At 47.6% G+C, this 12,691-nt stretch overlaps 1 protein-coding gene across 1 annotated transcript in view; it reads right to left on the bottom strand.

The window, feature by feature from the left end:
* LOC105469623 (phosphofurin acidic cluster sorting protein 1) overlaps positions 1–12,691 on the bottom strand; it is a 173,699-nt gene that overhangs the window by 25,649 nt on the left and 135,359 nt on the right. The window contains exons 3-8 of the mRNA XM_011720925.3: positions 9,975–10,064; positions 9,164–9,289; positions 4,017–4,161; positions 3,679–3,770; positions 3,515–3,595; positions 486–545 (exon numbers count right to left, since the gene is read on the bottom strand). Coding sequence (XP_011719227.1) covers positions 486–545; positions 3,515–3,595; positions 3,679–3,770; positions 4,017–4,161; positions 9,164–9,289; positions 9,975–10,064 — 594 coding nt within the window. The remainder of the gene's footprint in view (positions 1–485; positions 546–3,514; positions 3,596–3,678; positions 3,771–4,016; positions 4,162–9,163; positions 9,290–9,974; positions 10,065–12,691) is intronic.

The raw sequence follows: 12,691 nt of genomic DNA on the forward strand, positions 1-12,691 counted from the left end.
TTATTCCTCTGTTAGCCCACTTAGAAGCCTGTAGAAATGGGTCCCTCCCGGTGCCCAGGGAAAAGACTGCTTCTCTCTCAGCAGCCCACTCCTGGTTATTCCACAGCTGACCACCAAGGACATTTCCACCTCACAAGCTGCTGCTCACTGATGTTCCCATGGGATAAGAGGGGAAATTAAGTGACAACCACAGCAGCATCTGCCAGGTCTGTCCCTGTATCGCACACCAGAGGCTTGGGCATCACCAAGGGTCGGGCGTAGCTGTGCTGCCCTACGTTGTGTGCATAGCCTCTTTCTCTCCTCCGCTCGCTTAAGTCCTTCTTAGCCACCCTCTTCCTTAGGGCTCTACCAGGCAGGCCACGGGGAGCAGGAATATTAATCCCAGAATCCTGACTCTCAGTGGCAATACAGAGTGTACACCAGGGATGCTGGCTGAAACCCGGGGAATTCAACTCACCATTAACCTTGGGAGTAAGGGGCCGTACCTCATCTGAAACTTTAAACCGCTTCAGGAGGGCCACAAACTTCTGTTTGATGTTAGGTTGCTGTAGGGACAAATAGCACGATAGTTCTCAGCAACGTCCACTTGGGGTCAATTCAAGTGAACAAACATCCACCAGAGCCCACTTTCATGATGAGCTATGAGAGGACACGAAGACTGGAGGACTTGGTCTCTGCCCTTGGCATTCAAAGCCTTTCAGGAAGACAGGCCAAATTTGTGTGGCTCCTGGGCCTTGGGTGCAGCTGCGGGGAGAAGGAATGTCTATCCCCAGGTCCTTCGCCCCACTGTGCCCCAACACCTCCCAAATGTGGGTTTCCAGCTCATCTCTTTCGCTTGCCTTTCAGATCCACAGTGCCCACTGCTGACTCCCACCTGCGCATGCACAGCATGGGCACCTCAGCCTTACCAGCTCCATGGTGGAATGCAGCGTCTTCTCCTTGCACTCTGATCCTCTTACTGATGTCACCAACACACCTGAACCCACATCTATGCCTGGAGTCTCTCCCTCCCGTTCTCCCCACAGGCCCATTCTGGCTACCGTGGATCCTCCCTTTTCCATCTGTGACACGACTGTTTCCATTCAGGCCTTTCTCCTCGCCTCTCTGGGATCACAACAACAGCCTTCAGCTGACATCTCATGCCCTGCCCGCCTGTTTCTGGTCTTGTTCCCTCCACAGCCCACAGTGGTCCTTCCGCGTGCAAACCTGCTCATGCTACCCTCCCACTAGAAGTCTTCACTGGCCTCCACTACTTGAACAGAGCTCAGCAGTCAGGCCTGTAAGTGTCCAAAGCCTGGGTCTGCCTGTTTCTAACCTTATCTCTCTATTTGACCCTTCACACCCCATAGTCAAGTGGAAACTCACTGCTTCGAGTTCCTGGGAAAAACTGTATGCCGTTGTACTGGGCCTTTTTTTTTTTTTTTTGAGATGGAGTTTTGCTCTGTCGTCAGGCTGGAGTGCAGTGGGGTGATCTTGGCTCACTGCAACCTCTGCCTCCCTGGTTCAATCGACTCTCTGCCTCAGCCTCCTGAGTAGCCAGGATTACAGGCACACGCCACCACACCCAGCTAATTTTTGTACTTTTAGTAGGGACGGGGTTTCACCATGGTGGCCAGGATGGTCTCCATCTCCTAACCTCGTGATGCGCCTGCCTCGGCTTCCCAAAGTGCCGGGGTTACAGGCGTGAGCCACAGCACTGTAGTGGGCCTTTATATAGGATATCTTCTGCCTTGAATAAAAATTTTGCCCAAATCCGCTTGGTGAAGTTTTATTTTAAAAAACCTATCTCTCAGCATCTCATCTGGAAAGCTGTCCTGGCACTTCTGGGACAGGTGGCCACAGTCCCCTGGAGTCATTGCAAAGCTATGTCTTTTGGCGCCTGTCCTACTGGGCTGTAATTATTTGTTGAAATGTGTGGTGTCACTAGATGCTGTGCGCTTGATGGCATGGACTGGGCCTTTATCTGTCTCTGGGCATGATGCTTAGCTTGTGGTCATATGTACTTCCTGCCTGAATGACAGACTTGCTGCCTGGGAATGAAAACAATGAACTTGCAAGACCGATAAATCTTCAAAGAAAGGGGAGAAAGGGCCTTCACAGCAGAGAAAAAAAGTCGAGCTCCCAGTGACAGAGCAGCATGAGACATGTTCAGAGAAGGTCAAGTACATCTGTGTTCTTGGTGAGACAGAAGAATGCGCATGCACAGAGGAGACAGGCACTAAGGGAGGTCACTAAGTCTCTGGGGTAGAACTGGAAGGTGCCTGCAGCTTAAAAAGAAAAAAAAAGAAAAACACTTCTGGAGGAGTGAACATTAGCAGGAGCACTGAATTCCAGTCATGTGCCAGGGTCATGCCAAGGAGGAGACCCCACATAGGATGAGGTGACTTATTAAGCTCTGGGGGCACCTGTTGGGAAGAAAATAGGGCCGCTTTCTGGTTACAGAGCAGGAAAAAGAAAGACTCAGCAGCAGGGGCTGACTACAGAGAGATCCTAGTCACTCCCTATTTCCAGAGTGCAAGGGAGGTCAAGCATTTGGGGCACTGGTGACACACCTTATGGGGACCATTTGGAGCACCAATCAAGAGGTGGATACCTAAGGACAAGGAAACAGTCCTCCCGCTCCCTAGTTGCTGACTGGATGGGAAATCCAGTTCACAGTCTTGCAGATTTACCTGAAGTCCAGTGACACCTCAGTGTGATGGGAGAGGTGACAGCATCTGGCCTCCTGTCATCCCTGAAGGGGCAGGCATCTCAGCTCTCAGGGGGTTGGTCCCTAGGCTAGCTCTGCACTGGGGAGAATCAGGATGCCTCTGGGGAAATGGAGCTGTGAATTCCCCTTCGGAAACGTTCCCAGCACTTCTGGCCCTCCCACACTTCATGCAGGTACTCCAGAATCTGTTAAAAGACCACCTAGGAATTCAGGTTTTTAGCTTCTCAGTCCAGGACTCAAATGTCATCAAAACAGTGACTCTTGCGGAACTCTTAGGAAAAGTATCAAAAGGCACCTGGTCTCCAAGGTTATGGATCCGTTAAGGCAGGAACAATACCTGATGTAATTAAAGCTTAGCAAGCCCAAGGTCATAGGAGCACCCCACGACTGGCCTATTATCTCTGCATAAGTTCAGCACATGATTAAAACAACTCCTAGAGGGAGCTGGCCTTCTCCCTGCAGAGGACAGCATGTGACATGAAGCAGCCACTGGAGTGGGTGGGAGGCGGTCTGTTCCCTGATGGACCACTATCTGTTCTGAATTCTAAAAGAAGGGTTCTCCTCCTTTTTTCTATCCAACAATAACCTGAAGGATATAACACTCTCATCAGTAATGGTGGTTCCCAACAACAGTGAGTCTAATTGGGTGGTGGTGAGGATACACAGCGTGCATCGGAATCGCTGACGGGATGACCCTGTGTTGATATATTTTAAGAAGCCTCTTCTAGACCTGAAGATGCTGCTGCCAACCTACCCCCAGACTGAAAATCTTAGCCAACCACTCCCCAGACCTTTGAGGCTCACCCTTGTGATGGCAGAGGTTGAGGTTAGTTTCCTCCGGGTCTTCTTTACTTTCCGGAGATCTTCGTCTTCATAGAACAAGTCCTAAGTGGGTACGGGGACAGAATAAGGGTGGGAAACTCCAGGAGTTTCTTGGATGCTCCACGTGAGGGACCATGGAAAGTTACCTGCCCATGCAATGGATCATCGCTGCCTTCCTGTTCTGATGAGAAACTCTCTTCCTCTTCCTCAGAATAATTGTCAATATCAGGAGAACGATCTGCAACAGACACCTGAGTCAGATAACCTTGCAATGGGAAGATCTGGCCCAAGAGACTTCGATGGGCTGGAATCAATGGTTCTCTTTGGGGGAAACACAGCCAGGGTGGAGGGGAGGGCAGGGCCAAAGCCACATTTTACTTCCAGGGGTCTCTAAAGGTCTCTTGCCCAGGAACATTTCGGGCACTGTCTTGTTCAGCTTTCCCAGGATGGGCTGTAGGGTCTCCAGACGCTACATGCATCTTACCAGAGAGCTTGGATTTGATTCCCTCATGGTCGATGGGCTGGCTGGACAGAGAGTAGATCTTTATTTCTGCCACAGGCACAGAGACATCCTTCACGTTGCTGTGTAGGCCAAGCACCAGCGCGCCTTCATTAGGATGCTGCATCACCTAGGAGCAAGGGGAGGTGGTGGAGGCATGTTACTACAGAGGCACCTGGAGAAACGCAGCCACGGAACGCACAAGCCCCCCAGCAGCAACAGCATTCTGCTGATACATTTTCTTCCTCACTTTCAAATCCGTGTCTACTGTCCTACTGCTTCATGGTCTTACTTTTATTATTATTATTATTATTTTTTTTTTGAGACAGAGCCTCTCACTGTCACCCGGGTTGGAGTGCAGTGCTGCAATCTTGGCTCACTGCAACCTCTGCCTCCCAGATTCAAGTAATTCTCCTGCCTCAGGCTCCCAAGTAGCTGGGATTACAGGCGTCTGTCACCATGCTCAGCTAATATTTTTTTGCATCTTTAGTAGAGACAGGGTTTCACCATGTTGGCCAGGCTGGTCTCAAACTCCTGACCTCGTGATCTGCCCGCCTCGGCCTCCCAAGTGCTGGGATTACAGGTATAAGCCACTGCACCCAGCCTGTTTTTTTATTATTATTAAAGACAAGGTCTCACTCTGTCACCCAGGCTGGCATGCAGTAGTGTGATCACAGCTCACTACAGTCTCGACCTCCCAGGCTCAAGTGATCCTCCCGCCTCAGCCTCAGTAGCTGAGACCACAGGCACACACCACCATGTCCAACTAATTTTTAAATTTTATGTAGAGATGGGGTCTCACTATGTTGCGCAGGCTGATCTCGAACTCCTAGGCTCAAGCAATTCTCCTGCCTTGGCCTCCTAAAGTGCTGGGATTACAGGCATGAGCCACTGCACTTGGCCTAAGGTCTTAGCTTTAAAATTATCCCCAGAAGTGGCCGGGCGCGGTGGCTCAAGCCTGTAATCCCAGCACTTTGGGAGGCCGAGACGGGCGGATCACGAGGTCAGGAGATCGAGACCATCCTGGCTAACATGGTGAAACCCCGTCTCTATTAAGAAATACAAAAAACTAGCCGGGCGAGGTGGCGGGCGCCTGTAGTCCCAGCTACTCGGGAGGCTGAGGCCGGAGAATGGCGTAAACCTGGGAGGCGGAGCTTGCAGTGAGCTGAGATCCGGCCACTGCACTCCAGCCTGGGTGACAGAGCGAGACTCCGTCTCAAAAAAAAAAAAAAAAAAAAAAAAAAAAAAAAAAAAAAATTATCCCCAGAAGTGCTGGTCAGGGCCATGTGCTTAAAGATAACAATCACGATGGAAGATGGTTGCTTGGGCCAGGCGCGATGGCTCATGCCTGTAATCCCAGCACTTTGGGAGGCCGAGGCGGGCAGATCACAATGTCAGGAGATCGAGACCATCCTGGCTAACATGGTGAAACCCCGTCTGTACTAAAAATACAAAAAATTAGCCAGGCATGGTGGCAGGCGCCTGTAGTCCCAGCTACTCGGGAGGGTGAGGCAGGACAATCGCTTGAACCCAGGAGGCAGAGGTTGCAGTGAGTCGTGATCATGCCATTGCACTCCAGCCTGGGCAACAGAGCAACACTCCATCTAAAAAAAATTAATAATAAAATAAAATAAAATATAGAAAATGGTTGCTCGGCTAGGCACAGTAGTCTGTTCCTGCAATCCCAGCACTTTGGGAGGCTGAGGCGGGCAGACTGCTTGAGTCCAGGAGTTTCAGACCAGCCTGAGCAACATGGTGAAACCCTGTCTCTACTAAAAATAAAAAAAAATCAGCTTGGTGTGGTAGCACATGCCTGTAGTTGCAGCTACTCAGGAGGCTGAGGTGGGACAATCACCTGAGCTCAGGAAGTCGAGGCTGTAGTGAGCTGTGATTGCACCACTGCATTCCAGCCTGGGTGACAGTGAGACTCTTATCTCAAAAAAAAAAAAAAAAAAAAAAGAAAAAAGAAAAAAGGAAGAAATAAAAGAAAAAGAAAAGAAAAGAAAGAAAGATGGAAAGAAAGAAAGAGAAAGAGAGAGAGAGAGGAGAGAGAGCAGGTGAGCGAGGGAGAGAGGCAGGGAAAGGAAAGAAAGGAAGAAAAAGGAAGGAAGGAAGGAAGGAAGGAAGGAAGGAAGGAAGGAAGGAAGGAAAGAAGGGAGGGAGGGAGGGAGGGAACAAAAGAAATAGTTGCTAATCTCTAGGACTAATTTTAGTGTAAGTCCTTTACAGAGAAACTTGCTCTTGAGTCTGGGTGAGGCCAGGCCTACAGGTGGTGGTCGCCTATCACTGGCAATAAGGAAAAGGAGCCCAGTCTACAGGGAATGGCAGCGCCTGGCGTAGCAGGGGCAGGGGGTGCTGGTGGGAATTCACTGCCCCCTGTCTCCACACTGACACCAACACTCACTGAGCAGGGCAGAAAGACGGGCTGGGACTATCTCAAATTTTCTATCATGGGCACAAAATTGTTCCTATTTATTAAAGTACAGAAATAATTTTAAAAACAGATCAGTGGCTGCTTTCTTCTTCCCGTTAGGGCTGAGAGGAACTGCCTGGCACCCAGGGAGCTTCACTAGTGAGTACATGTATTGAGAATAATCATAGCCTGACTTCTTACCATTCCAAAAGGGAATCAGAAATATGGAGAAATAAAAGCTATAAAAAGCCATTGGGTTGGAACTGAAATTACCGATGCGTGCTCATGGTTAGACAGATCTGGACCTAGACCTGAAAGGAGCTGTGACGTGTGTGTAGACACGAGCACATGTGTGCATACAGACAGATCTCTCTCAGCTCTGTCTGCTCAGTGGGAGTAGACGACACCAAGTTGGGGACATGGGCACTCCTGGTACCCAGATCTTGGTTTCTGAACACCATTCTCCACTGAAAAGAACCAGGGCTCCTTGGGGAATCTGCTCATTCTGGGGCTGGGTCAGGGAAAGTACAAGATGAGCCTGAAATGTTTTGTACCAGAAAGTATGGTAGGATGTAAAGAATGATGAGATACAGTACAAAGGACTCGAAGCCGGCATGAAGGGGCTCCCACGGGCCAAACCTGACAAGTCTGTGCATCAAAATAAAAAAATGATAGTAGCAGATTCAGCCCCATCAAATAAAACAGGAATCCGCGGTCCATAACTGACACAAATAAATGAGAGCAAAGGCAAAGCACTATCTTACTACAGAAAGCCAATTAATGAGGCTGGGAGCAGTGGCTCACACCTGTAATCCCAGCAGTTTGGGAGGCCAAGGCAGGCGGATCACTTGAGGCGAGGAGTTCAAGACCAGCCTGGACAACATGGTGAAACCCCGTCTCTACTAAAAATACAAAAAAGTTAGCTGGGCCTGGTGGCGGGCCACTGTAATCCCAGCTACTCTGGAGGCTGAGGCAGGAGAATCGCTGGAACTCAGGAGGTAGAGTTTGCAGTGAGCAGAGATTGTGCCAGTGCACTCAAGCCTGGGTAATGAAGTGAGACTCCCTCTCAGGGGAAAAAAAAAAAAAAAAAAAGCCAATTAATAAATATGTAAGGAATGGTGGGATTAGAAATTCACTGTCTGGTAAGCATCAAAGTATAGTGATGACCAATTAAGGCAAGAATCATGAATAGATGCTAAAACCAGTAGGTGAAAATGTGATAAAGAAAAAGATAAGTTACCTACCTTTTTCTCCCCATAATATATTTATCTCCCCGTAAAATATTTTTTTCCAGTAAGTAAAAATGCTTATTAATTAACTTTGTGGTGGAAAAACCCTGCAGACTCCATGTTAACCAAGTGATAATATCAGGCCGGGCACAGAGGCTCATGCATATAATCCCAGCACTTTGGGAGGTGGAGGAGGGAGGATTGCTTGAGCCTAGGAGTTTGAGACCAGCCAGCCTGGACAACACAGCAAGACCTTGTCTCTTAAAAAAAAAAAAAAAAAAAAAAAGAAAGTAAAGGCTGGGTGCGGTGGCTTACACCTGTAATCTCAGGACTTTGGGAGGCCAAGGCAGGCGGATCACAAGGTCAGGAGATTGAGACCATCCTGGCCAACATGTGAAACCCAGTCTCTACTAAAAATACAAAAAAAAAAAAAAAAATTGGCTGGGCATGGTGGTGCACGCTTGTAGTTCCAGCTACTCGGGAGGCTAAGGTAAGAGAATCACTTGAACCCAGGAGGTGGGGGTTACAGTGAGCCGAGATCATGCCACCACACTCCAGCCTGGCGACAGAGTGAGACTCTGTCTCAAAAAAAAAAAAAAAGTAAAAATAAAAAAAAAAATTAAAAGTTAATATCCCCAGGAAAGGAACCAACTGACATCAGGTGCTGCCTAAGCTGCACTGAGAACAGAACACTTCTGTGGTAACGCTGCCAGAAACACACAGATGGAATCTAATCTTGAGGCAACATCAGGCTAACCTGGACTGAGGAGTATTCAAGAAAGTAACCAGCCTGCGCGCTTAAAAAATGTCAAGGGCATGAAAGGTAAGCAAAACCTAGGGGCTGCTGCAGACTGAAGGGGACAAAGGACACAGTGACATGCGGCACGTAATCCTAGATCAATCCCAGACCCATAAAGGGGATGGAGATCACTGAGACACTCAGCACAATTGGAACAGGGACTGTGAGTTAGATGGCAATCTTATCTCAATGTTAGTGTCCTGATCTTGATGGTGGCAGGGAGTTTAGACAGCAGAGTATTCTCATGTTAAGGAAGTTAACATGGCGCAGTATTAACGTGTAATGGGGCGTCGTGCCTGCAACCTACTCTCAGAAAGTTGGCTCAGAAAATAATACCTAACAATATGTCTATGAGGAGAGAATAAGAAATGTGGTAATATGTTAAAGAACTTGGATGAATCCACATATGGGAATTCTTCGTACTATTCTTGTAACTTTTCTGAAAGTTTGAAATTTTATGTAATTTTTTGAGCTTTACCTTTTTAAAAGTTAAAACTTTTCATGAAGGAAAAGTACTTGATAAAAACAAGTATATTCTGAATTTTCAACAAATAATTAACTTGTAAAACAGAATTAAGCACTTAGCCAGCAGGCTGGGAAAATCATCTGGAAGGCTCAAATGCCTGGGCTGGTGTCTCCCGTGGGCTCTGTGACTCAAAGGCCAACAGTCTGGAGACTGTGTTCCTCTCACCTCTGCCATGTTGATGAGTCCCACGGCCAAGGTCTTATAGCCCAAGATGGTCCGATTCTTGTAACGTTTTCTCCGTTGCAGCATGATCTGCAGCTTGTTGGCATCTCGCTTAAGGAAATGAGGGTACTATGAAATATAAAACACAGAGTCAAGGATGGTTAATGAGCAGCTGGGTCCTTGAGGGGTTCTAGAGGACATACAATCTTTCTGTGCTTCAATTCTTCCAGTCTGTAAAAGGGGACAATCAGGGTTGAAAGGAGAGCCATGAAGTTGCTGCTGGTGGAACTGATTCAGCTTGGTGCCTGGCTTCCACGCCACGGCCCTGGGGTCCACACCCGTTCAGAAAACTGTCTCTTTCCTTGCCACTTTATCAGGTGTTTTCTCCGTGTGTTTCAATTCGGGCATGGAATTACTGGAATTATGATGAGAGGGACACCGACTAGGAGGGATAAGGAGTAGAGGGGAAGGACGGAGAACCCGATGTGGAGGCTGAAGGTGGCACGGTCCACGGGGGGTGCGAGGATCACTAAGGAGAGGTGATGAGGTGTAGCAGATGGCTAACAATTGTTAGCCAAGGCAGAGGAAGGGAAGGAGCCATCGTGCCTACCCAGGTTTCTACACCCTTACCGTGGATGGCTAAGGGGTTGCTTTGGCTCTCCAGGCCAGCCATAAACCTCCAGGTGACTTTTATTCATTCCCACCCAAGTTGGGGAATTGGGGCTCTGGGATAAAACAGTCTCTGGGTTAGTGGACTGTCTAGGGACTAGCCAGGATATAGCATCTTAGGGGCCTAAGATTAGGAGAGTCTCACCTGAAGGGAGAAGGTTAATTGGAGCTCTGTTTCCACCAGTCCACTAGCTGGAAGGACGATCTCGTTGGAGCGAAGAATTCTTTTTGAACCCTGAAACCGAGAAGAAAAGTCTGTTTGGCCAGGTGCAGTGGCTCATGCCAGTAATCCCAGCAGTCTGGGAGGCTGAGGTAGAAGGACTGCTTGGACTCAGGAGTTTGAGACTAGCCTGGGGCAACATAGTGAGACTCCTGTTTCTACAAAAAATAAAAAATTTGTCTCGGTGGGGGTACACATGCCTGTAGTCCCAGCTACTCAGGAGGCTGAGATGCGAGGATCACCTGAGCCTGGGAGTTCGAGCCTGCAGTGAGTCATGATCCTGCCACTGCACTCCAGCCTGGGTGACAGAGCGAGACCCTGTCTCAAATAATATTAATAATAAAAAGAAAAAAAAAATCTGTCAAAGCTGTGTCACCAAAAATCAGACCAAAAGAAATACTATGTTTGCAAACAACTTCTAAACTCTATAAGCATTCTTTAAAAAAAAAAAAATTAAATTTTATTTTTTTTTGAGACGAGTCTCATTCTGTCGCCCAGGTTGGACTGTAGTGGTGTGATCTCGGCTCACTGCAACCTCCGCCTCCTGGGTTCAAGCGATTCTCCTGCCTCAGCCTCCTGAGTAGCTGGGACTACAGGTGCCTGCCACAACGCCCGGCAAATTTTTTTTGTATTTTTAGTAGAGATGGGGTTTCACCATGTGCTGGCCTTGAACTCCTGCCCTCAGATGATCAGCTCGCTTCAGCCTCCCAAAGTGCTAGGATTACAGGCATGGGTCACCACACCCGGCCCAAACATTCTTACCAGTCCAAATATTTCATGAATCCTTACTGTACTTATTTGAATCAAGCCTCTACCATAAGTCTGATTTTACATGTATGATGCTGTAGGGTGCATAAAGGGTTATCACAGCAAAATGATTTGTTAATGCCTGCGAGTTCCCAGCACTCCTGGGGAAGAGGCCGGTAGTGTCAGCCTCCAGGGTGTGTATGACCCTCCCTGCCCACCGTTCCTTTTTTTTTTTCCCCCAAGAACTTCCTCTTTAACCTCCCCACCCTCCAAACCGAGTATTTGGGTTAGACAGCCCTCTTACTGCCATGTTGGTCGGGCTGGCCTCGAACTCCTGACTTCAAGTGATCCTCCCTCTGACTCCCCAGGCACACTGTCTTGTCTCTGGGCTTTTCATGTACTTTTCTTCTCTTCTTGGATGCTTTTTTTGGCTTCTGAACACAAGTAACCAACTCATCTTTCAGATCTCAGCTGAAATTTTTTTTTTTTTCCCAGAACTTCCTCTTTAACCTCCCCTGCTCCAAACCTAATATTTGGGTTAGACAGCCCTCTTACTGCCAGTTACTGAATCTCACTAAACTTCAAGATCCATAAGACAAAGATATGTCTTGTTCAATATGATTCCCAGCACACAAATAAACGGTGTTGAATAAATTTGTCTAAAAAAAATAAGCAGTTTAAAAATTAATACCAATAATAAAAAAACCCCACAACATCCAAAGTTGGTAAGGATGTGGTAGGATTTCCAAATTCATTCATTGTTGAAGCAAAGTAAATTACAGTAACCCTTTTAGAAAGTAGCCTGGCAAAAAAGAAACATTTCCATTCAAAAATTGTAATCCAAAACAATAAATTCTAAGGGCATGATTTTTATATATTATTTTCTTTTTTCCCCCTTGATCCCATGACCTTGGAGGGAATGGTTTTTTTCTTTTTCTTTTTTTTTTTTTAAATAAAAAAAGAGACGAGGTCTCACTATGTTGCCCAGGCTGGTCTTTAACTTCTGAGCTCAAATAATCTTCCCACTTCAGCCTCCCAAAATGCTAGAATTACAGGCCACCACACTGGGCCAGGAATGAGTTTTAAAAAGAAGAAAATCTGTAAACAAGGAGCTGCTCATTGAAACACTATTTTTACTATTTTTATTTTTTACTTGTAGAGATGGGGTGTTGCTATATTGCCCAGGTTGGTCTTGAACTCTTGGGCTCAAGCAATCCTACTGCCGTGGCCTCCCAAAGTGCTGGGATTACATAGACTTGAGCCCCACACCCATCTCTGTTTATAATTGATGACAAGTTTTGAGCTGCTCATCTCTCATCTTCGGCAAAGCTGTGATTACTCTGGGAATTGTTCTGTTGAAATGGTACTATGCTGTGGTGCTGACCCTTAGGGGAAAATTCCACACATGGAAAAATGCCTCGGCCACTCATGAGGCCAAAATGAGACCAAGGAAGTAGAGCCCTGATGGTTATGTCATTCTATAGTGATGCTGCCTATGGGTAACGGCCACAGGGGGAAGGCTGGGTATAAAATCAGCAGAAGGCTGGGTGTGGTGGCGCCTGTGATCCCAGCACTTTCCCAGGAATTCGAGACCAGCCTGAGCAAAACTGGGAAACCTCGTCTCTAAAAAAATACAAATATTAGCCGGGCGTGGTGGTGTGCACTTGTAATCCCAGCTACTCAGGAAGCTGAAGTGGGAGAATCATTTGAGCCTAGAAGGCAGAGGTTGCAATAAGCCAAGATCATGCCGGGCGCGGTGGCTCACGCCTGTAATCCCAGCACTTTGGGAGGCTGAGGCGGGTGGATCACGATGTCAGGAGATCGAGACCATCCTGGCTAACACGGTGAAACCCCGTCTCTACTAAAAATACAAAAAAAATTAGCCAGGCGTGGTG

The sequence above is a fragment of the Macaca nemestrina genome, chromosome 12 (genome assembly GCF_043159975.1).
Source record: "Macaca nemestrina isolate mMacNem1 chromosome 12, mMacNem.hap1, whole genome shotgun sequence".
In the NCBI taxonomy this organism is placed as follows: domain Eukaryota; kingdom Metazoa; phylum Chordata; class Mammalia; order Primates; family Cercopithecidae; genus Macaca; species Macaca nemestrina.